General features: G+C 37.1%; 1 protein-coding gene and 1 long non-coding RNA gene across 5 annotated transcripts in view; both read left to right on the forward strand.

Annotated features, from left to right (window-relative positions):
* The window catches only part of LOC111723993, a 24,781-nt gene extending 11,756 nt beyond the window's left edge, over positions 1 to 13,025 (forward strand). Inside the window, exons 1-5 of one of the 2 annotated variants that reach the window (XR_002772386.1) lie at positions 1,456 to 1,537; positions 3,712 to 3,867; positions 4,649 to 4,791; positions 5,039 to 5,220; positions 11,624 to 13,025. This is a non-coding gene — a long non-coding RNA (uncharacterized LOC111723993). Of the gene's footprint in view, positions 1 to 1,455; positions 1,538 to 3,711; positions 3,868 to 4,648; positions 4,792 to 5,038; positions 5,221 to 11,623 lie in introns of those variants that run through there. The other variant, XR_002772385.1, reaches the window with a different exon arrangement.
* An 8,463-nt stretch (positions 13,026 to 21,488) lies between these two features.
* ABCA6 (ATP binding cassette subfamily A member 6) overlaps positions 21,489 to 25,801 on the forward strand; it is a 59,445-nt gene continuing 55,132 nt past the window's right edge. Inside the window, exons 1-4 of one of the 3 annotated variants that reach the window (XM_023511176.1) lie at positions 21,489 to 21,728; positions 22,144 to 22,226; positions 22,736 to 22,835; positions 24,102 to 24,300. In XM_023511176.1, coding sequence (XP_023366944.1) covers positions 22,740 to 22,835; positions 24,102 to 24,300 — 295 coding nt within the window. In that variant the 5' untranslated portion in view covers positions 21,489 to 21,728; positions 22,144 to 22,226; positions 22,736 to 22,739. The remainder of the gene's footprint in view (positions 21,729 to 22,143; positions 22,227 to 22,735; positions 22,836 to 24,101; positions 24,301 to 25,801) is intronic. The other 2 variants (XM_023511177.1, XM_012803112.2) reach the window with 2 other exon arrangements.

Below are 25,801 nucleotides of genomic sequence, written 5' to 3' on the forward strand. Positions count from 1 at the left end.
CCTCTCTGCCGCCCGTGGGGTGCGCGGTTCTGGCAAGCAGTTCTAGGCCCTCCCGGAGTGGTGCAGTCGTCCACAGCCACCGGCGTGGGTACGCTAAGGTCTAGAAGTACTTCTGTGGCTGCCTGGCACTGGGGGCTTCTCTGCGGCCACCCGCCACCCGCGGGAGGGGGGTGGGTCTGGTAAGCAGTTCTGGGGCCCGCTTTGTACCTGTATTTTATGTTCTTAAATGATCTTCCTTGGATTTATAGCTTGCCGAACTTCTTTCTGGGCTCAGCTCCCCGTCTTTGACTTCATAGATTCTGATTCCAACCAGTTTTTCTTCCTTTGTTCAGGAGCCTCTGACCAGGGTTGCTACCAGTCAGCCATCTTCCCAGAATCCAAGCCTCTTAATTCTAAACTCAAAACTATGTACTTCAGCTCTGCCATCAGCACCAGGCCCACCATAATCATTTTTTTTTAAGTTAAATCATAGCTGTGTACATTAATGCAATTATGGGGTACAATGTGCTGGTTTTATATACAATTTGAAATACTTAATATTAATATGTTATCATTTTTTACCTCAACTACAGGAGGAGATTATTTCTCCAGCCTTATCTATTCTCCATTTGTTTCTTTTGCTGCTGGAACATCTTTTCAGTGCTCCAGTGTACTCTGCTCCTTTTGTCCTTTGCATATGCTGTTCCCTCTACTCAGAGTTTGCTTCTCCAGCCTCAACCCTCATCCCACAATCTTTCTTTAAAAAGGATCACAGCCTTCAGCTCACAGTATAAATGTCACTTCATACTGGCAGCTTTCTTGAACTTTCCTCTATTTCTCTTTTAACACAGTTGTTCAATTATAATTAGAGAATTGATCATGCAATGAGTTGTTAAACATCTCTCCTCCTTTTTCCTCTTGTTTACAAAATCTAAAGTTCTCTGAGAGTGAGGAGTATTTCTGTCTTGATTGCTGCTATTTCTCCATAGCCTAACACAGAGTATTACGCATGATTGACCCTCAGTTAACTTCTCAAATGATGCATGATCGGTTAATGTCAATTTATGCCAAAAGTTATCAAGATTGTTTTGGTGTTAGTAGTTCATTGTAGTTCAAAATGATGGCCACACATAAATACTGAAAAGAAAAAAAGGTGTATGTTTTTCTAACATGTTTATTCTGTAGTTAACATAAAACATTTGTTAATATCCCAATTTAGGTTGTAATAAATTATTCTGTGATGGAGAAGCTGACATCGGTTATTGGAATAAATATGAGGACACTACTTTTTTTTCTTTTTCTTTTTTTTTTTGTCTGGGACTGGGTTTGAACCTGCCACCTTTGGCATATGGGGCCAGTGCTCTACCCCTTTGAGTCACAGGCACAGTTCCCCGAGGACACTACCTTTCTAAGGGAGAAGTTATAAATGAATTGTTTATTTTTATTTGTGTAGTTTGTTTCGCTTATTTTATATACTTTGAGTCATTGAATATTACAAAGAACAACAAAAATTTGGGAAGCTAATGACAGTGGTGGGTCTCCGAGACTCTGCATTCTGGTAAGTTAAGTGGCCACTTTACCTGTGTGTCATTCATTAGTCAATAGAGAAACTCATTAGGTTATTAAAAAAAAACAGATCTTATAAACCACTTATGAATTTTTCTTGCAATAATTCAAACTCATTAGCTTACCTGCATTAGATAAGATTCTGGGAGTAGAAAATAAGTAAGAAATGTGTTATGTTTCCGTGAGTTGAAGAAAGATATACGATGTATGTGGTATCAGTTACTTATTGCCAGAAAAAAATGCTGCAGAGAAACCACCCAAAACCCAGTGACCTCAGGTAATAATTACTTATTCATTCTCAGTTGTCTGTGGCAGAATAGAGTTTGGCAGGTCTGCTTTGAGGGTAGCCAGGCTTGGATTCCAAATGCAGCTCAGACCCAGGTCTGCTCCATGCAACTCATCCCTCTTGGGCTTTAGGCTTGCTGGTCATGTTCTTCTCATTCATTCACAGAAACATGAGAGGGAAAATCCACATGCACAAGCCGAATGGGGTAAAATCTCATTGGTTGCAGCAAGTCCCATGGACACATTGAAGTCCAGGGGCAGAGAAGTATTCTGCCCAAAGCAAACAGGAGATTAAGCAAGTCAAATCGACAAGCCCACAGTTAACAGTATGGGGAATCATACTCCTTTCAAGAAAACGAGGAGCAGAAAGAGAAGTAGAAAATTGTGGATGATAAACTAATTTACTGCAGTCATATTGAGGGCAAGTCATGTAGCCAGTCACATAGTTTTTGGGTGGAATCAGTCAAGACCATCTAGTCCTATTAAGTGAGGCACTATGTTTAACTCACATAGTAGGAACAGAGTTGGGTCTGTGTTAGTGTGTGGTAAAATGCACCTCTCTCTATGCCCAGGTGTCTATGTATCTATTTCTCCATCCATTTCTCTACTGTCCCTTTGCCCCTAGACTTTGAGATAGTGTACAATTACAGTAACATAGTAAATATTGAATAAAAGTAAAGCAGTCTGGTCTATAATCATAAGATAATAGTCAACATTTTTAAGGACTTTGTTCCAGACATCACTTCCAGCCTGTACTCTTATATCTTTATTTTGTAGGTAAAGAAACTAAAGCAGAGAAAAGTTAAGGTTTTTGCCTAAAACCATATGGCTTATAAACAATAAATCAAGGAAACAAATCCAAGAAAATAGCCCTCTTTTCACCACTGAGCTGTATAACTGAAAGAAAATTAATAAAATGAAATTAATGATAAGATAGAAAAAGCCATTGGTGAAACTAGCCTGTAGAAATGAGTACTACTTTTTTTTAAAGCATTATTAGAAGTATTAAATTTGGACTGATTTCTTAGTATTTTTAATTGTATCATAGTTATACATACCTTGGGGTAACGTGATTTTTTTTTACTTATTATTTTATTTATTAAATCATAACTGTGAACATTGATGCATTTATGGGGTATAATGTACTGATTTGAAGCACAATATGACATTTTGATACATGTATACAATCTATAATGATCAAATCATTAGAGGGTAAATGGGAAATACATCACCTCAGATACTGGATCCAAATTTCAGAGCGCCACTTTCCTGATACAAAACTGTGGAGGGTGCCAGATTTTTGTGGGCTAGAGTTTTCTTTTTTTTTTTTTTTATTATAATAGCTGATGTTATCTCAGTTATTGGAGTCTTTTAAGCATGTTCTCTTCCCTACTTTTCAAAGACAAGGAAAAGATATTTTAAGGAATAAAATGATAAACTATGTCTAAAAAAGTCACCAATTTCACTCTTTCAATTTCCACCAGAACCTCATTGCCAGATGCAAGCATTTGGGTACTGAGGTAAAGCAGCTATGCTTTTTTATAAAGCCCTTACACTTCTGATGTATTATACTCTCTCCTACTTACCCCACATAAGGTTCTAGTATGCAGCATTCTCATGTATCAGAAGTTTATTTTATTTTTTTTTATTACTGGCACTGTTTCATGATACAGCTGGATCTCTGTTTGCCCTTTCAACCTTTGTAGGGGATACAAGTTGTTTCCAGTTTGGGGGAGTCATGAATAAAACTGCTATGAATATTCACACTGGTTTTTCTGTGGACATAAGTTTTCATTTTTCTGGGAAAAAATACTTCACAGTATGTTTGCTGAGGGTCATACAGTATTTGTTTAAAACACATCTTTCCATCTATTTTCACAGATTTTCAAAAGCAACGATGTTTTGGCTCTATGATATTGGATCACAGTTGTACAACTATAACCCTCATCACACCTCTCACTTCTTTGGAGTTTCATGTTTCTTAGCACTATGGTATTCTGATTTTTAAAAACAACATATTCACTCTGGAAGGCTGAGGTAGGTAGATCACCTGAGCTCAGGAGTTTGAGACTACCCTAAGCAAGAGTGAGACCCTCTTCTCTACTAAAAACAGAAAAAACTAGCCAGGTGTTGTGGTGAGCACCTGTAGTTCCAGCTGCTCAGGAGGCTAAGGCAAGCGGATTGCTTCAACCCAAGAGTTTGAGGTTGCTGTGAGCTGTGACCCCACGGCACTCTATCCAGGGCACAGAATGAGACCCTAACTCAGACAAAACAAACATAACAATACAAACCAATATAGTAAGTGGCCAATGTCAACAGCCATGTGACCTTTACTTTACATTGGGAAGATTTCACTTAAACATTCAGAAGGATTGTATACTTGGGTAGGAGTTAGTACAGTAGTGTAAATAAGGAAGTTTGTCCTTTTTCCACTGACATCTTATATAGTCACTTAACTGAAATAATAGACTTATATTTAATTTCCTTATTTTAAAATTTGTCCTATAATTGTAGAGATGATTACTAAAATGGCTACTCTGATGCCACATGCTATGCTAACATCTTCACGTTCATTACCTCTTTAAATTTCCAGAATAACCATATGAAGTAGCTATCATGATTGACCCCATTTTAAGATGAGGGTGAGAGAAACTAAGTAATTCTCCTGGAGTCACACAGCGAGAGGGTGCATGACCACACTTTTATAATGAATTTGACCCTCATAGTTTGACCTCAGAGCTATTACCATTTTGTGTGTTGACTCTTCAAAATTTATATGTGTGTGACATGTTGAATTAATACCTTGTTTCTACCTTAGGGTCTCCTGGGGATTGAGGTATGCTGGCTTTATCTTTTTTTGTGTTCATTTTTATGGCTTTGATCATTACATTGACGCCAATTATGGTTCATACTGGCTTCCTGGTGATATTCACACTCTTTAGCCTACACGGCCTGTCTTTGGTGAGTTGGTAAATACTTCTTACCCTGTTTCAGGTCACTGATATATGAGCAAGTGATGATGTTTCTTTGGGATAATAGTATAGTCACTAAATTTCTATCCTGTTTTCTAACTGTTTTTGGCAATTTAAGAAATTAAGGAATATTTATATTTGTGATTCTCAAATCCTATATACCAATAGGAATTCCTATGGATTCCTGTGATTCTCAATTCCTATATACCAATAGGAATTCTTGTTTCTTCCTCCAGATTGGCTTTCCTGATAAGCATGTTAATAAAAAAACCCTCTGTTCACTGGTTTGGCTGGATTTCTCTTCACTGTATTTTGAGGATGTCTGGGGTTCACTGTATTACACAGACAACTTCCATTACCTTTGGAATGGCTATTTGGTCTTCTTAGCTCTGTTGCCTTCTCTGCTGGAATGGCTCAGGTAAGGACACAATTATTTTACGATTTCATTTATTAGATTTTCAAAACATGTTCTTATTCAAGAGTTTGGTGCTTCATGAAATTTAAAGATCAATCATTCAATATTTTAAGAAATTCTGCTTGAAATTATTTAAACAATAAAAATGTCTTATCTAAGTAATAAAACAGGCAGATAATTTGTAAAATCGTAGCAAATTTAAAGAAGAAAAATAATTGCCCAGTGTCTGACCACTCAGACGTGAGGTTGTGTGTAATGAGAGAGACCACAGGACACTGCTCAGCATCCCATGTCCACCACCTCTGCTGGGTGACATCGGGGAAGTAAAGGAAACTAATTGCAATTCTTTTTTTTTTTTTTTTTACATACTTATAACTTAACAAAACACTTTTAGTTAGAATAGGGATTGGGACAATGCTCTCCAGTTGAGGAATAGTTTTTATTTTTAGCCATGCTTTCTCATGCTTTCTCTTCCCGTATGAGGGACATCTTACATATGGGATTGGTTTAAACCCCAGTGGAAATCACAGACCAGTGATGCCTCTTCTTTAACATGCATTAGAATTATCTAAGGTCTTGTTAAAAAAGATCGCTGGGCACCACTCTCGGCGATTCTGATGTATGACGCCCTCGGGGAGGTCTGAGGATGAGCACGTCTGACAAGTACCCCGGTGATATCGATGGTGCTGGTCTGGCTGTACTGTGAGAACCGCAGGGATAGAGGAGTCAGGGTCTCCATAGTTCGCTGACGCTCACTCCGGCTGAATGGACTGAGCAGTGCTTTTGAGTGTCATAGACATCTCTAATGCTGCCGTGACTTTTGTAGTAACCTTATTTCCACAGCCTCTATTGTTAGGCTTTTTTATTTTCTTATCGTCTAGGTTTTGAAACGTGTACATCACTTGGCTGCTTGTTATGTGCCCTTTATTGGCTTTCGTCTGCTTTTCTTCCTGGCTTATCTTAAATTCTGGGGCTTTCGTCCTTGATTTCAGGTTAAAAGTGACAAGGCTGAGTTATTGAGCACATCCTGTGTAGCAGATACTGAATTATTACTTTACTCAGCATTATTTCACTGAACCCCCACTAATGCCTCTGAAGCTGAGATCACGCCCATGCTGCAAATAGAAAGACAAGGTGCAAAAGTCAGCTGCTCATCACTGGGCTTCCGCTGACCACGTGCAAACCCTGCTCAATGATGACTTTGGTTTGTTAGCTCTGTCCTTTCGTGTGTCTGCCCCTCTTTATCCTTCTACCACGCCTTCCTATTCAAGTGCTACTCAAAGGTCCAAAGCCGAAAAAGAGAGTCAGGACAAGAAGAATAAGTGACCACAGAAAAACCCGTGTGAATTTTAAAGAACAGTGGTTTTTCATGGAAGATTATAAGAAGTATAAAAAAGAGGAATGCAGCTATGAAGACATTGTTTTCTAGCTTAGGAAAAGGAAACAGTCATGGTTCTACTAATAGAAAGGAGGAAGTTTAAAAGGGAAGTTGATTCCGAGGAGATGCCAGTAATGGTTTTGGATTTAGTACATTAGGTGAAGCCGAGGGTACATCCCAGCAGAGACTTTCTGTAGGATATTTAAGGAGTAAGGGGAAAGTGCAGGGAAGTAGCTGAGAGGGTGCACACCTGGAGAATCATCAGGGTGCAGTGGAGGACGTGTGGGGAAGAGTTGGGAGAGAAGCAACAGAGGAGGGAAAATTTATCTGTGGGGTGGACCATATGAAAATGGGAGAGAGGAACAGACCCGGGCACCAGCAGTGTCAGCAGCTCAGGGTCAGACAAAAGGGCCCACCATATGGGCAGCACTCCTCTCCAGGGGTGAGACCAGAAGGCGGTGTGCAGACCCCGATGTTGCTCTTCCCTTACACCGAAGGTTGTGCATTTGTTCAGCCCCTGCGCTCGGGTTTTTCTCACGTTGTAGACTATCTTTTCCACTGTTTTATTTTCCACTTTCTCAAGTCCACCTGTATTCACAAAAAAAAAAAAAAATCTTTTCTTCAGTCTATTGTTATAATATCATAAATCACCCTCTCTGGAAAATAACTTAGATTTATAGAAAGATCCATCAGTGTCTTAAAGATTGTTTATGCCTCTGAGGGCTACAGAGTGAGTCTCTGTCACAAACAAACAAGCAACAAGCACAAGATGTGGCTGTATAGACTAGTAACACAAACAATGAGCAGTTTTATTAATAAAGTGATGCATTTATTACTTCTGGAATACCCTGCTGCATCTGCTCCCTGCCCTAATTGATACTTGAAACTGTTATCAAAGATTTATAATCATTTCGGATAGTCAGTTTCATTTTGTTAATCAAGATTCACTTTAATAACTAAGAAAAAGCTAGTGAAGTCCAAATCATAACTTCCATCTCATAAGCAATGCTAAACTCTCTCCCAATTTCCTTTCCAGTCTGCCCTCAGTTCAGGGATCAGTGGTGAGAAAGGAAACAGCATCTCCACTTTGATTCTTTTTCTTTCTTCAGGATTATCCTTCCTCCTGCAGTGTTTTGGGCACAGGGTGGAGGGATTGGAGTAAAGGGATCAAAGTTTTACCTATTTGAGGGAAGTTATAATTACTTGGCTGGTCTTTGTGAGTAGTAACCGAAAGCAACCAGTTGAAAAATTCGATATGCCAGCAGAAATCCTAAGGGCTCCTCAATTGCTTCTTAGCCTCTAAATCTCATCCCCAGTTTGTCCAGGTTTGTGCTATGATGGTCAAATGTTATAGCAAGGTAATGTCTTCTTAACCATTGGTGCTGGTCTTTGATCTTTGTGGGTTTTTTCTCATGCAACCCATTATGCAGGTAGACTTGTCAGTGTCTCTTTTTTTTTTTTTTTTTTGAGACAGAGCCTCAAGCTGTCCCCCTGGGTAGAGTGCCGTGGCATTACAGCTCACAGCAACCTCCAACTCCTGGGCTCAAGCGAGTCTCCTGCCTCCGCCTCCCAAGTAGCTGGGACCACAGGCGCCCGCCACAACGCCCGGCTATTTTTTGGTTGCAGCCATCATTGTTGTTTTGGCGGGTCTGGGCTGGGGATTCGAACCCGCCACCTTAGGTGTACGTGGCTGGCGCCTTAGCCGGTTGAGCTATAGGCGCTGAGCCAGTGTCTCCTTTTAATGAAGTTTTTGCTTTACATATTTTGAGAGATCGCATAACTAGAGTGTTTTATATATTTGCTACATTCAAGTCGGGAATTATTACATAGCCATGGTATTCTCCTAATAGTTTATGGTCATAATGGCAAATGTGTCTGATGTTAATATAGGTACATCAGATTTGTTCTGTTCAGTATTTGCTTGTAAATCCTTTTTTTTTTTTTGCCACGTGTTTACTTTAAACTTTTCAGTGTCCTTGTGCTTTAAAGTGTGTCTCACATAAAACTAATATGGTTAGAGATTTTATCTGTTGTCTTTTGATTAAATCTGATAATCTCTGCTTTTAAGGTAAAGCGTTCATGGTGATTGTTGATGTGTTTGAAGTTATTTACACTATTTCACTTTTTGCTTTATACATATGATATACTTATGTGATTTCGTCTTTTTGCTGTCTTTGTAGTTTGTTTGAATTTGTTTTCTCTTATTTGGTATTTTACTCTCTTCTGGTTTGAAACTCATGCATTATATTTTATTACTGTGAGGGTTATCCTTTGTATTCGTTTTCTAGAGCTGCAGTAAAATAACCACAAACTGAATCATTTAAACAACAGAAATGTATTTTTTCACAATTCTAGAGGCTGGAAATCCGAGGTCATGGTATTGGGAGGGTTGGTTTCTTCTGAGGCTTCTTTCCTTCTCTTATCCGTGGCTGCATCATCTCCCAGCATTTTTGCAAGGTCTTCCTTCTGAGTTTATCTCTGTCTTAATCCCTTTTCACGAGAACAATGACCTTGTTGGGTTAGAGACTACCTCAGTGGCCTCATTTGCCCTGAATTATCCATTTAAAGACTCTAAGTGTAGTCACATTCTGACGTACTGGGGTTAGAATTTAAGCATATACATTTTAGAAGTACACAACTCAGTCCATAACAGCTCTGAACAATTTTCTTTATGTGTTGAACTTGGCAAAGCCTAAAGTTAAATATCCTTTGGTTACTAAATATCCGATGGTTACTAAATATCCTTTGGTTACTAAATATCTGATGGTTACTCCCATTGCTGCGTTTTGGAGACTTTGTAACTGGTAATTGCTCACCTACTTTCGTGCTATTGTCTTGTGTTTTGGTTCTCTCTTTTTCTAATCTTCAAAATAAAAATTATTTTAAGCACTTTAAAATGTTTGCATACATTTGAAATCAATGTATTTGTTCACTATTTACACTTGGAACTCAGTCTCTTTTTTTCTCTCTCTTCTTTGAGGTCATGTTTTTGTCCCCCCCCAACCCCCCATGCATCATTTATATATTCTTTTAAAAAGGTCAATTAGCTATAAACTCTTTCGGTTTTTTGCTATCTTTTCCCACCCTCACTCTCAAAATACAATTTGGCTGCAAGGCATTCATCGGTTGCCAACTATAATCTCTTATAATTTCACTGAAAATTCACTCCCTTATTGCATTTTTGGTGTTTATCTGCTGTCAGTCTAATTGCAGGCCTGTTAGAGGATCTCTGTTTGACTACGTTAACTATCCTGGACTTCAGTGTTTTTAATTTTGTTGCAATGTTTCTGGTGTCGATTTCCATTTTTTTCCAAATAAATTGTGCTACTTGGAATTCATTTCTGTCATCAGGTCAAGAAAGTCATGGCCTTTCAGCATGGCCTCTCTCTATATCCTCTGATATCCTGTAGTAGGTAGAAGTTGCTTCTCTGGCTATCTTGGCATTTTTTACTCCAAGCCTCTTTTGAAAATTATCAAACCGTCCTTTTCTGGCATTAAATGCTCCAGTTTTAGATCCTTGGCCTTTCTTTTGCTTTGCTTTGGCCTTTCTTCTAGCTGTCCTGCTCCCTTTTATTTTACTGAAAATAAAAGCTGCATTTTCAATATGAGATTAAAAGGCATTTCACACAAAGGACAAGCATTTCAGGCCTTCTGGTGTGGCTGCAGTGATGGCTTCATAAATTCCCTTTGCTTTTCCTACAACGATCTTTCCTCTGGATTAATTTTGAGCAACCACAGGCAAAGACTGCTGTGGTTGACCTAGATCGATAGTGTATATGAAAATTCCACTTTTCCTTTTACTGTCATGACTCTGTTCTGCTTTGGGGGAGCATTCCCAGTGTCACTAATGACACTTCATACAAGTCCCATCATGTTGTTCGAGATTTATTATATTGCACTAAACATGGTGAAAAATATGCAAGAATCACTAAAAATTGCTTTTTACTGACACATGCAATTTACTGGAAAGACTCACATGGAGATGATTAGTACCCCACAGTGAACAGATACTTGCAACACTTGAGCTCACCATGACAGTAAAAAGGAGTGGCTATGAAATTATCATAATAGTACAGTATGTATGACATTTAATTCTATGCAATTATGTTTTAATTATTCATCTTTACATCTGTTTACATTTCTCTTGGCTAGAAATGGCATCGTGTATGCTCTGTAAGCCAGTGTGCAAGTTTTGATACAGTTTAACGTTTGTAATAGATTTGTATATATTTTATGATAGTAAATGATAAGATAGGCTAACATCTACATGCATACAAACTTAATGTTTTTAGTATTTCGAGGCTGTAGGGTTCACTTGTAAGTTTTTGAAATTTTCACAGATCTTCAAAAATTTTTCCAATATACTTATGGAAAAAAAAGTCCATGAAGAAGTTGACCCATGCAAATCAAACCTGTTCTCTTCAAGGATCAGCTGTGTATATTCTTTGCAATGTGATGTAGATTTTTACCAAAGGGAGGGCAGAAGCTAGAGAGCCCACTTAAGAAACTACTAATGTAGTGTGAGGGGGAATATAAGCTGCCCTTGATGGTGCTACCCACATTATTTTTTTCTGGGGATATTCTAAACTGTTCAATATTCCTACCTTGGATGCCAAGATAGATAATTACCATATTTCTCCTACTGCTTAGTTACAGCAACAAATACCAACCTCAGGCTTATTTTGTCCTTTTTCCTTTTAAATTTCCAAGTCATATCAGCAGTTAATTCTTAACTGTCTCTTAGTACTGAAAGCAGATGAGAATTTATGGTAATAAAGTAAACGATATTATATTGCCTCTTTTACATTTTTGTTTGTAACATATGGGGCAGTACAAAAGTTTTTAAGATATTTTTGTCAGACATTATCGTAATACTATGTTTTCGTTGCAATTATAGTTTGATGCTTGTTAAGGAAGACATCCTAACAGTATTTCTACATATAAGTCAAAAGTCAAAAATGAAAATATCTTAAAACATAAAATGTTAAATGAGAAATGTATAATACCTGTGTTTTTTTTTTCTTCTAGGTCTCAATGTTTATATTTGTTGTCCTGCTGTCAACTCAATATGGGAAGCTCAACACAATATGACAAAATCAATGGCTAGAAATAAAATAGGTAACACTTATACTTAATTTTACACTAATATAAATTAATCAAGTGGATACCTCCACTTGAGGTAGGTAAAAGAGTATCAGAAGGAAAGCTCTGTAACAGGGAAAAGTATGCTACAGATAACCCCTAAGTATGGCTAAAACAAAATTATACTTCATGTTCATTATCCAAGACTTGGACTGATTAATTTCTTATTAACTTAAAAACCTTTATGTTTTTGCATCCCCATCTGGGGTCAGAAATTAGGTCCCAACTGAATAGTGTGATTGTTGAGACTCCCATATCTCTAGTCAAGGACACAGGACCTAAGTCTTGGGTCTGGTTCACCTTGGAAGAGGAGGTAAAATAACAGGAACTAATCAATTGAAACTGGGTGAGGGGCCGTCTACCTGTTGTGCTTAGAAAAGTCTTGTTTCCACTCTTCCCACCCAGAGAGGAACCATAAGCACTGATAATTAACCATCGTCTCATTACCTCCTGCTGCCAGGATATGTATGTCTGTCCTTCATCCCTGATGCACTTTAATCATGTTGTACTAGCCACTAAGTCATGAAGGACTACTTTGCTAGCTACATGGCATCTGTTAGTTTTTTTGGCTGCAAGAGATAGACATTAAATCAGGCGTTCAAGAATGGAGCTTTTAGAGTAAGGATGCACATGGTAAGAAAAGAAACAAGAATCAGGAGCAGAGATGATTTTAGGATTTACTCAGCCATTATCTACTCTAAAAGGATGATCTAGAAACACTCGATCAATTATCAATTAGATAATGAAAAATGTTATCATCTCTATCCATCTTATGAATTTTGCTCCCAGGAGATGATAGTTCTGGTGGAAGCATAGCTCACGTGTCATCACTGACTTCTAAATGCTTCCCACATGGAGTGTTTGTAGCAGAACAGTGAAAAATGCTGATTGGATGAATATAGAAGCAAATGCATCAGAAAATATAGCAGGATTATGATAGATTGGATTAAAAAGTGTTAATTGCTGCAAATAAAACTAGTGAGTATTTGTTTCCCAGAAATTCTGTGTCTCTATTTGTTTAATTTTTCAATTGAGGTAAAAGATGTATCATATAAAATTTGCTTGAAATGAACCAGATACAAAAGGACAAATACTATATGATTATACTCAAAGGAAATATCTAGAATAGGCACATTCTAGGATAGAAAGAGATGAAACATTCCTAGGGGCTGAGGAGAGGGGAGAATGGGAGTTATTGCTTCTTGGTTACAGAATTCCTGTTTGAGGTGATGAAAAATTTTAGAACTAGATAATGATAATAGTTACACAATATTGTGGATATAATTAAGGTCACTAAATTGTACACTTAAAATGATCAAAATGGCAAATTCCATTCATTTAATTTTTAAAACTATTTTAAAAAATTCTGACATACTATATGTTTGCTATAAATATACTACTTATACAAGTCTAAATTATGAAAAACTCTTTTGCTTAGCTATCACGTTTTTCTATTATGTATACACACAGGATTATATTATATTTACTGTTTTGTAATTGTCAATAACAACATACTGTGAGTATCACACCTTCCTAATTTATTATATGCATATGCAGTATTTCAATGTTTAAATATAAAATTTTTATTCAAAAATTATTTGAAAGATGTATTGGTTGTTTCTTCATTTCCCTATTATAAGCAATGCTACAACTACGAATGTTGCACATATATGTTTAACAATTATCTATTTTATCATTGTTTATTCCTAGAATATTGAGTCATTATGTGGAGGGAAAATTCTAGAAATTTCCCAAGAAAATGGAAGGAACTAGAAACTGTTGGCAATAATGACATGTAAAGTGCCTATGTCCATTATGCCCTGGCTCCTATCTACTAAAGTGGAGGAAAAAAATGGCAAGAATATACATCTGTGATGCAACTAAGAAGACTCAGGGTCTTTTACTTTATTTTTATTTTTTTCCAGGATATTATTATAATCCCCAGATCACTTTGTTAGCAACCCAAACAATTATTTACTAAAGAAATTCCAGGGGCTAGTTATACACTTCTCCAATTTGTGAGCAGATTTTGAAAGATGGAAAGTGAAAAGGATTCCAGAAGCTCCTATTGTGTTCTTCCAACGTGGTGGGAGAGTCATGACAGCATGATTAAGCTAAGGGAAATTCTTCTCTATCATTGGACAGAATAGGAGAGGTTAATCAGGAGGAAAAATGCTTAGCCAAATAATCATTTTACCAGATAGTGCTGAGCTGCTGTATTTCCCCCACTCTGAACCAGCTTTGGGATCACATGGAAAGAGGAAAGTATGACTGGGTCTTCAGTCACAGCTATCTTCAGGCTGTGGTAGTACAAGAAGTGAAGAAGGCCTTTGTTTCTGTTCAATCTTGTATCTACCCATCTAACAGAGAGAATGTAGGGGAGGGCAAAGAAAGGTGTTAGCTTGTATTTCTTATGATCTGGGGATTATAATATCCTGGAAAAAAATAAAAGAAGAAGAGAAGAAAACAGAAGGAAGACGAAAGAAAAAGTAGTAATAGTAATAGAAAGGGGACAGAGCAAAATGGCCAAACAGAAACCCCTAGCAATTGTCCCTCTGCATGAACATCAAATTCCACAACTATCTACCCAGGTGAGCACCAAGCCACCACTCCCCTATCCTCAGGCAGTGCCATGCCACTGCTCTCAGTGGGGAGAGAGTCTGTGTGCTCCAGGGATGCAGACTAAAGTTATTGTGGTACTTGATAGGGCCACCCTGGCATAGGGGAACACTGCGTGTATTAAATTTATAAGGTAGTCAGACCCCAAAGGCTGCAGTCCTTAATCAATTCCTGTGGCTCTGCTGGCTCAGAGCCAGTGGACTTGGTTTGTGTGAGACCTACAGGGTACTAGTAACTGTGGCCAAGCCAGTGGGTGTGTCACCCCTTACCCAAGTACAGGTGGCGCAGCTCAGGGAGTGTCTTCTACTTGGGGAAAGAAAAAGGAAGAACTCAGAAGGCTTCATTTTGCACCTTGGTTACCAACTCAGCCTCAGTAAAGAAAAGCACTAAGTCGGCTCCTGATGTCCCTGAGTCCAGGCCTTATTTCCTGGATAGCATTTCTGAACCCACTGTAAGCTGGAAAGAAGCATGCTTCCCTGAAGGGAAGAACCCAGTCCTGGCAGGATTCACCAACTGCTGACCAAAGAGCACTTAGGATTTTAATAAACCTAAGAGGTAGCCAGGCAATTTTTATCACTGCCTTTGGGTGAGACTGAGCTGACTTCAGGTGTGACCTGGTTTTGGTAGCCAGCTCCTCCCCCAACTCGAGCAGCCTAGCACAGAGTGAGAAACTTTTCCTGGTTATCCAGTGAATTTAATCATGTCTTACCCATGTTCCCCAAGGCAATACCACTAGGAGTCTGCAAGAGTCACAGCATGACTGGGCTTGCGATGCAGCTGGTGCTAATAGGGCTGCAGTGACCAAAGACTTAGATCACAGCCCTCAAGTCTCTCTGAATATCTGGAAAATCTTTTCAAGAAGGATGGGTTCAAACAAACCCAGACTATAAAGATTAAAATAACTACTTACCTATTCAATGCCCAGACATCAAAAAGTATCTACAAGCATCAAGAATATCCAGAAGAAATGATCTAAACAAACTAAATGAGGTGCCAGTCTCCCATCCTGGAATGATGGAGATAGGTGACCTCTCAAAGAATTCAAAATAGCTGTTCTGAGGAAATTCAATGAACTTTAAGATAATATGGAGAAGCCTCTCAGAGAAATTTAACCAGGAAATTAACTTTCCAAACCTACAAAAAGATATTCAGGTATAAGTAGGTCAGAGAACACCAAGCACATTTAACCCAAACAAGACTAGCTCAAAGCATTTAATAATGAAGCTCCCAAAGGTCACAGATAAAGTCCTAAGAGAAGCAAGAAAAGGGAAAGAAATAACACATAAAGGGTCTCCACTAAGTCTGGTGAAATACCTTATCACCTCAATTAAAATGGCTCTTATCAAAAAAATAGGCAATTGCAAATGTCAATGTGAATATAAAGAATGGGGAACACTCATACACTGTTGGTAAGAATGCAAATTGTGAAACCACCATGGGGAACAGTATGGAGCCTCCTCACAAAACTGCTACAAAAGAAGAGCTACCATATGACCCTGCAATCCCACTGCTGGGTGTTTATCCTAAGAGGGGAACTCAGTGTACTGAAAATATGTCTGCACTACCATGTTTATTGTAGCACTATTCACACAAGCCAAGGTATGGAGTCAACCTCAGTGTCCACCAATAGATGAACAGAAAAGGGAATTATGATACATAAACACAATGGAATGTTTAAGCCACAAAAAGAATGAAATACGGCCATTTTCAATGTCATGCTTGGAACTGGAGAACATCAAGTGACATAATCCAAATACAGAAGGACAAATATCACACATTCTCACTCATATGTGGGAGCTAAATGTTAGAAACAGTTGATCTCATGGAGATAGAGAGTAGAATGATGGTGGTTACCTGAGGCTGGGAAGGATAGCACCTTCAATGTGATGGTCGGTCTAGACCTCTTTAATATGGATCATTAATGGGAAACATCATTGGGCAGAAAAAGAGAATTAGTTTATAAAAAGACTATAAAGCCCAAGTCAATAAATGTCTCCAAAGAAGAACAAGTAATTCCAGCAACAGAGAAGTTCTTATGAATAATACTATTTTTAATTTTGTACTAGTCACATTTCAGAGTGCTTGTGGGTTCACAATTTCCCTTTTTCTGAGGATAGCTTTCTCTCCTTTCGGCAGGCTCATGGCGGGGGGTGGTGGTGGTGGTGGGTGTCCAGCAGCTGTACCTACATCATGTGACTTCAAACTAGGGAAAACAATGATTAGAACTGGAGCAGTACCAAACCCATACTGGGGTAATTTAAGCACCCAAGGTTCTGAGTAAGTACTGAGCTCTGGAGCTGGGATAGTTCTATTGAGATCTAGGAACCCCTGGTACTAAGGTTTTGTTCTAGGACAGCATTTGATTCTAGTCATTCTGCCTACAGTGGATGGCTGTATATGTTCTTCATAAAGAAGATAAGCAAAGTAATCTTGTAAGAAGAAAACAGTCAAAAGGAAAAGAGATAGTTGGCTAAAATTATTGCTGAAGTTAAAATTTTGGAAAGCTTGTGCTTAGCTCTACTATGCTACCAGCCTGCTAAATTCTAGTTTACTGGAAGGTTTCTTTCCTTAAGGGATGGATCATGGCTGCATATTCTGTCTTATCTCAAAGTTTTGATATAATCTTAGAAAGCCAAACCCGCTCTCAAAGTTCATCGTCTTTTTGGACACAGTGAGTCAGCTCCCTGAAGGTATTTAAAAACATGTTTTGGGGCGGCGCCTGTAGCTTAAGGAGTAGGGTGCCGGCCCCATATACTGGAGGTGGCGGGTTCAGACCTGGCCCTGGCCAAAAACTGCAAAAAACCCCTCCAAACAAACAAAAAACATGTTTTGGGAACTATGGACCAAACCAAACTGGCAAGAAGGGACAGACAGCTAGCATTTCCATTTAGGAGACCTCAACTTTGAAGAATGAGACCTGCCTCATCCCTTGTGTACACCATCAATGCTTGATCTCTCACTCTTTATCATAGCGACCCAGCAAAAGCCCAATCCTTGTTAAACCCAAATCTCCACCTACTTTGTGCCTGCATTGGGAGATAAACATTGGTAAAAATTATACCTCCATAGAATAACTAGTCTCACATTAAATAAACAGCCACCACCTTCCAGTGAAGACTTAGTTCTGCTTGCCAACTCCATTATTTCCCTTTCATAGCAATAGGAAGAGAATGTCTTCATGAACGTCCACAACCTCAGTAACCCTCTCGGTTGCATTGCACCCACACACTCAGACTTTCCTCTCATTGGCTTAAACAAATAAGGTTCTTATATAAAGCCAACCCCCACACCTGTGCATGATGTCATCACCAGCCCCTTTCTCCTACTTAGGACTATGATACTGTCAAACCTTTCCATCCCTGAATTATCTGTCATATTATAGCTCAAAACAGATGCTTTCTAAGTGAAATAGAGGAGGATTCCCAGTGAAAAATAGTTAAGCAGAGCAGTAATTCCTAATGACTTTGGGCCTCCACAACAAACTGAGGAAAATAATGAAATATTATACATGTGAGAAGCCCTAATGTTTTCTATGCCCACCCCAATTCCTTTGCTGTTCTTAACTAGCAATTTAGTCTACAAAAATCACAGAAACATTTAAGATTCCATTGAGAGAGAATGAAGAAATATGTAGGTTGGTGGGAAGTTCTGTCTCCTCTCCCACAGAATTACTGTTTACAGTTGATTTGCTAAATAAACTAAGTATCTACCAAATACTTTTGGTATATCTGACTTTGGTAAATATGACTTCTTTTCCAAGTACATTTGATGCTCCATTCCTTTGATCTAAGTTCTATTTTCTTTTTTGAAATTATTTTATTATTTTTTTAACTGAAGTGTATATATTCTTTAGTATTCTTGTGGTCAGGATGGTAAATTCTATCTGAAATATCTTCAATCTGTGCACATTTAGCTGAGTCTAGAATTTGGGGTTTATGGGTTATTTTCCTTTAGCTCTTTTAGGATATTAGTCCATTGTTTTGTGGTATCTTTGGTTGGCTGTTGATCCTTAGTTGTTTATCTGTCTTTTCCATTTTACTGTTTTTCAAATATTTCTCTCTCTTCTCTCCCTCTTTCCTTTCCCTCCAACCAACCCCCTCAAGTTCACTGTGAAATAGGTTTTGGATTTTTCTTGTTTATAACTCTGCATGGAACATATTGTTTTTCTAATTTGAGGGCTCTTTAATTTGGAAAAATTCTCATCCATTTTAACATTTAACTATTTCTCCTATTTATTCTCTTTATTTTTCTTGTCATGAAATTCCCATTAGATATTGGACTGGACACTCTTTCTCGTCTTTTACATCTTTTAGCTTCTCTTCAATATTTTTTTCATCTTTTTCTGGATTTGCATCAAGTCTTACGTGATTTCTTCAGGTATATTTTTTGTTTACTTTCTCTTCAGTTGTGACTAATCTTCTATACATCTTATCCATTAAATTTTTAATTTTAAATTTTTTTACTCTCTTCCAATGCTTATATGTTCTAATAGATTATTTTCCTATTAGTTTTACTTTGCAGTGTTTCCTATTTTAACTAACACAGTATTCGATACCTTAGATATGTGTTTCACAGTTTCTGTTACTTTAGTTCTTGAGTTTGCTGATAGTTCCATTTGTTCAGTCTGCAGGTATTTTTACATGGTCAGCTTTTGATTATGAGTTTAGCGTTTGGGAGATATATATATATATATTTAACTCTTGTTACTTTGTGTTCTGAATTTTCGATATATCCTTATAGAACTGTTGGTGTCTTCTCTGGGGAGTTGTAGGATAGCAGTAGGAAGAGGAGAGGACTAGAGGAAGTATCAGTAGCAACAAATAACATTTTTAAGCTTTTGTAAGTTTTCAGACATTGTTTGAGGTACTTATATTAACGAATGTAATCCCTACAATAGCCGTACGTATAAACATTGTTATTTCCTTACTTTTATGAAAGAAAAAAACTGAGGGGGAAAGGGTTCAATGGATTGTGTAAGATCACACAGCTAGTGAACAGCTGAGCCAGGATTTTAACCCAAGTTTTGCTCTGGGATACATACACTAACAGCTAAGGAATTGTTTTTAAATGTCTTATTATGCAGAGGGAATAAATTTGGACCCCTCTCCCATCTCCTGTATCTGACATAAGCTATGGGGGCACTTGGGGGTTTAATTATCTATGGAAGATACAGTGTGTCCCAGAGATTGGGCAGAGAATGCATGTCTTTTCTTTGACATTAGGTGAAATTTTTCTCATCTATTTTTAGCACTGGATAGTCCTGAGAAGCTTCTAGATCATGGAGGGATATGAATTCCAGACTCCCAATCTGTCATGTAGCAACTCCTGGTCACAGAAGTATTAACATACCTAAAGCCCTGTGCTTAGTCCAAAATACCCTCAGACTGCCTGAGCGTCTCAGATGTCACTCACAGCTGAAAAGAAACTTTAACTTCTTTTTTCATTCTTAACACCTAGGAATATGCCATCCTTTTTTCCCTTTGTTCCCTCTACTCTTTATTACTTTCTTTATCTTTTCTTCCTTTTCAAAGTTTGTTGATATACTGGAAATTCCATTTTTGGATGTATTTTACCCACATTTCAATGTTCTTCTCATTTGGAGATTGAGCACTTCCTTATCATATTAGGTCACCATTTGGGCGAAATTCTTCATATTTAAATAAAAAAAATGCCCCCCCCATAAATAAGTTAGAATAAAGAAGTCAAGAAAAAGGAAGAGGAAACATATTTACTGGTAAGAAATGAAAATAGTGAAATATATTTTTTTAATCTAAATAATTATTGATATCAGAACTGTGAATTTTATTACAATTATAAGACAGGCAGAGTGAAAATGATTTCTAAAATAGACTATAAATGGTATAAAACAATTATAACAGCAAAAAAATTAAAAAATATCTATATTCCAGATAATTTAAAAGAAACAGTGAATTTTTTGTTGTATTACTGATACAAATGTGTTTTTTCATTTTTTTTTTTTTTAATCGAGGCAGAGTCTTACTATGTCACCCTTGGTAGAATGCTGTGGTGTCACAGCTCACAGCAACCTCATACTCTTGGGCTTAAGCCATTCTCTTGCCTCAACCTCCCAAGTAGCTGGGACTACAGGCACCTGCCACAATGCCGGGCTATACTGATACAAATGTTAACAGTGTTTTTGACCTTCCCCTCCCAGGAGCTTTTTAGAACACCTTTATTAACTTTGTTAATGACAATTTTCTATGTAAGGGACGTAATATTTCACTGTTGACAATTTTGAACTAATTGCCAAAGATATATATAAAATCTTTACACACACATACACACACATACATACACATAGTGCTGTCATGGCTTAACTGTTTTTTGTTTTTGTTGTTTAAATTATCTCCTTTACTCCTGAACATCTCTCAGCTTTATGATTATTAACATCTGTGGATTGGGAGCCATGTCAAATATTTGAGATTTCCCAACTCATGGACTTTGGTTTCCTGTTTTGCCATTTACTGTGGCAGGTCAAGAAAAGTTTGCAACTTTTTACAGACAAAGATAAATTATGTGATGAAAACTGAATACATTTCAGTTTTTCCTCCTGCTCAAAAACTCACCTGAATCTTTTTATGTCTTGTTGTCTTCTGTAATCCACTCACTTATTTTGTTCATATATATGTCTTATGAAATCCTGTATCCACGGGGAACAGAACAGGACAAAAAACAAAAACATGTTCATTTCATTTGCTCATCCTAGGAATTTGTCTAAGACAAGTTACCTGGTTTTATAAGACGGAAAAATAAAAATAAAATGAAAGAAGGAAGGAAAGAAATGAAGAAAAAGAAAATCAGCTTCAGAATGTTATGCCCAATTAGTCTGAATTGGTCAAATATCTAATTGGTAGTTGTAGTTAGTCACCAGTAGGGAAAGCAAACAAACAAACAAACAAAAGATTCCAATTTCTTGTACAAGTTTAACTCTTTTGCTTGGTTACTTATTATTTTTGCTCTTTTCCTGTTCCTCCCCCCATCCTGGTTTCAGCACTGTTGACAGACTAGTTGCATTTTCCTTGTTTACCGTTCTCTCCCTCATGCCTGTAGTTGAGAGGCCAAGTGAACAAACAGAGTTTGTCTTACTCCCAACTAACCATGGGTCAGTCATTTCCCTGCAGAATAATTGGCTTAGGAAAAAAGACACGGAAAACAAAACGAGCTCATGATGTGCAGTGTGGTCTGACTACTCCCCTTTCCAGCAGCCAGCCGGCGTCAGAGCTGCTGGGAGTACACACCCATTTCAAGAATAAATGAAGAAGCAGCAATAAAGAAGTTTTAACCGTTGCCTTTAAACAGAGAACTGAGGTTTGACAGCATTTCTAGACTATTTTTTCTAATTTTTCTAACAGTAAGTAAAATGCTTATTTTGTTGTGCTGGGCCAAATATGTGGGTGGACACTGCTAAAATCAATCTGTTTTTCAGATGTTTCCAAACTCTTGTGTGCTTTATGTTAAAGGCCTAATGACTAAATTTTCCTAATTTTGTCCAACCAGTTGTTATTGTATGGTACAGTCTAGGAAAATAGAAAAATATACTTCTGTACCAGCTGAGGAATTCTTTTAGAGTTGACATATGCAAATCTAAAAAAATCGAGGTTTCAAAAACTGTTTCTTTATTTGCAAACATTTGGGCAAAATGACTTTCTCATGTGATTTCTTTTTTTTCTTCTTTTTAAATGAGTTTTGTAGTTTGTTTCTTATTATTAAGGGACTTTTGAATTCCTAAAACTGAGAGAAATTGCTTTATTCTTCCTGTATCTCAGAATCAAGTTTCAAGGGATCTGAAACTAGATCATTATTCCACAGCCTGATTCTTTTGACAAAAGTTGTTTGAGTCAATCTGAAGGTAAGAACTAAAAGAAAGCATTTAATGGAGGTTGTCTAATGAAAATAATTAATTTTTCAGATAATCTTTCAGAATTCTGATATTAACTTTATCAGCTCTGGGGTTTTTATTTAAATGTAAAGAACAAGAAACAATTAGTAACAGGATGAAATTAATGTAATTACTCTATTTACGTAAGTTCTGTTTTAAAAGGCCAAAAATTATCTTGTAGGTTCTAAATTCTAATGATAGCTTTTTCACTGTAGTACTGTAAGTTACTATACAATTGAGATAATAATCACTCTGCCTTCCCACCATCACCTACTCCCCTAACTAGCTTAAAATGAATATAGTTGAGGTGAACTTTATAGCCACAAATTACTAAAATAGTATTTTAAGTCCATTTTTTACAGATCTTAAAGGTAGTAAATATTTTGCCTAAAATATGATCAAGGATTTTCTTAATTGTATTTATTTTTTCTGGTTTGTGTTCTGCTATATTTATTCTTCTTGTTCATTTAATAAACAAGCTGAATGGATTTGAAACAGAAAAGTGTGTTTCAGCAAACACGAGCGCTTCTGCACAAGAATTTTCTGAAGAAATGGAGGATGAAAAGAGAGAGCTCATTGGTATGCTTAAAAGTTTGCCTCTTTCCACAGTTAGCACCCCGATAAAACTTTATTACCTAATGGTCCTCTTAAGTTATATTTGTTGTTTCTAGTTGAGTTTGTTGAATCAAGAGACTCAGAATAGGCCCTGAAGAATAACATTGAATTGTAAAGAATAAAAGCATTATTCATAATAAAAAATAGAAATCAAGTACAAATTTAATTATATGGTAACTTATTGAAGCTATAAAGCCAATACCAAATGTTCTACCAGTAGAACCCAAACATAAGAAAAATGGTTCCCAGAAGAACTTAAGAAATTTTAATTTTGTGGATTTATTTTCAAAGCCAGAAAATTTTCTACACAAAGATTATTGCCAAGAATTCTGACCAAGTAAAGTCGCTGGTAGTCGGTTTGCCTCAGGTGAATGGGCTAAATCTAAGGGACTAGCCCAACAGAGCAAAAGTTTAGTTTTCCACTTTTAACAGTCTACAGATGGTCAACAGTGGAAGTGAATTGGGTTGAGTGGGTGAAGGAATCTTCTCCACATAGTCATTTGGGGACCCAGGCTTCTTCATCTAGGAACTCTGCTATTTCCCTAGCTAGAAACTTTTCCTGAATTCTTTGCTTCCAGTCAGAAGATCAGAAAAAAGAGGGACCAAGACAGAGAGAACATAGAAGTGTGTACAGGAATCCATGACTTAGGCCTGGAAGTTTTGCATGTCACTTCTGCCCACAGCCTATGGGACAGAGCTCAACCTCCTGGTCCCACTTAATTTCAGGAGGCTGGAACAGTAGTCCAGCAGTACCAAAGAAGATGAGATGATTGATTCTGGTGAATAGTGAGTGTAGTCTCTACCATTCCATTACTTGTCATTTCTTTAGTTCCTAAATGCAAAAGCATTCCAGCTGACAATAATATTGCTATTTACCACCATGAGCTCTAACTGAGATGCTCTGTGTCTTAAAAACTCTACAGTTGACTGCAGATGCCTTTAGAGATTGTCAGCCTTTCAGTCATCCTGTCAGTTTTTATGACAACTTTTCCAGTAGTTCATGATTTAATGCAAATGTCTTGCTCTAGTATTGGAGAATGGTAAATGTGGCTGGTCTCAGTATTTATCTTTCATTGGGTTTCCCTTGCTCTGTGGAGTAAAGAGCAGAGAAAAGCCAACTTTATGGCAAAACTGGAATTTGTTTTCAAAAGTGTTTTTTTTTTTTTTAATGTATTGACCGAGATTTTCACAACCTAATTTTTTTCTTTTTTCTTTTTTAATTTGTTACAGGAATTGGGTTTTTCAATACTTCTAGGAGTGTTTCTAGATATGTTTTCAAATTTACTAAAAAGTGGTCAGTCTCCTGAATTACCTTCTTTTGATCTGGGAAGGGCAGATAAATTCAACAGCTCTTCTAGAATGGTTGTGTATACACCAATCTCCAGTGCAACTCAGGAGATAATGAATAAAACATTTCTTCTTTTGAAAGGTAGGCGTACTGATGGGAAAAAAAGAATTATTGATATTACTTCATAATCTTTTGATAAGATGTATAAATATTAATTTGAAGCAACAGTGATACAATATGCTAACAATTTAAGTATTAAGATGGCATACAAATTTGTTTTTTTTTCCTTTCTCTCATAATAATTAGCCTTTGAATTTTTTTCATCTCAGTGGAGGTCTAGTTCAGAAGGTCCACATTTCTATTGCAATATAACTAAACAACAGATTTATAATTTCAGATTGCAGAATAGTGTCTGGGAATAATATTACCATTGGTGAGTGTTGTTGAGGGACCTAAGATATCCCCTACACAAACTCTTCCCCCATCTTCTCCTGTTCTCCAAAAACAAAAAATACAGAGGACCTAGTTAGTCATCCCATCCCCCTCCCCCAAAAGGACCCTAACCTACCAAAGCCCTCCTGGGGCTGTCAAATTTGCCCACCCCCTAGAGTCTATATAAAAGGGGTCTCTAACTGCCTCTGGGCAGCGATGCCATCTTAGTCCTAACCAGGCCCTCTCCTTTCAATAAACCTGGCCTGAACCTCTCTGCTCCAGTCTTATCTCTGGGTGCCATCAATTTCACCTTTCAAGTATGTGTGTTTTTAACACAGAAACGCAATGATTAAGATTTACAGCTCAGGAAAATATCTAAATAATGGAAATTAGATTATGGTTAGACAATCTGAGGTTATTCTGTTGTACCTATTGTATAATTTGTAAATGTCTTTAAAAATCTTCATTGTAAATGAGGTCATTATGTAACTGAGATAAATAAAAGGTATATTTCATTCATGGGCAAACTGGTTGCTAACTATTTATTGTTTAATTCTCAATTATTAACAAGTGAAATTTCTGGCTATTAGAAATAGAGTTACTTCACAATCGCAGGAATGTTTTATAACATTTGTCTATTGAAGTATATTTAAAACACAGTAAACTGTACATATTTAAAATCCAAAATGTATAATTGATCAGTTTTGACTACTTAGTATGTGAAAACATTCCCACAGTCAAGAGAATTAACTTATCTGTCATCACCAAAAGTTTCTTCATTCCCCCCAGCTTGACCCAAACAAACACCTATCTGTTTCCTGGCACTATGTACTTCTTGCATTTTCAAGATTTTTATATTAATGTGATTATATTAAAAAAAAAGAAATAGAACTACTTTGTTTTTTTGTTCCCATATAAGGCAAAGATCATGTAAACTGTTTGCTTTAGCTAATCTGAAATATAGATTCCCCAACTGTATAGTAACTACAACAACTACTTCTGTTTTTTTTAACCCCAATTCTCTTATGCTTTCTCTTATTCTGGCATAATGTTTTTTATTTACCTAAAACTTGCCCCAATACCTGTCATTATGAAAACATTTAATTTTTATGCATGTCTTCTGATTCTATAATAGAATCTAAAACATTAAAATCCAACTCCCTTGCCTTTTAATTTGTTTGGTTTAAATGGAGAATGATTTTAGTTTATG

This window comes from Otolemur garnettii, unplaced genomic scaffold (assembly GCF_000181295.1).
Source record: "Otolemur garnettii isolate 467f Iridium unplaced genomic scaffold, OtoGar3 scaffold00018, whole genome shotgun sequence".
Lineage (NCBI taxonomy): Eukaryota > Metazoa > Chordata > Mammalia > Primates > Galagidae > Otolemur > Otolemur garnettii.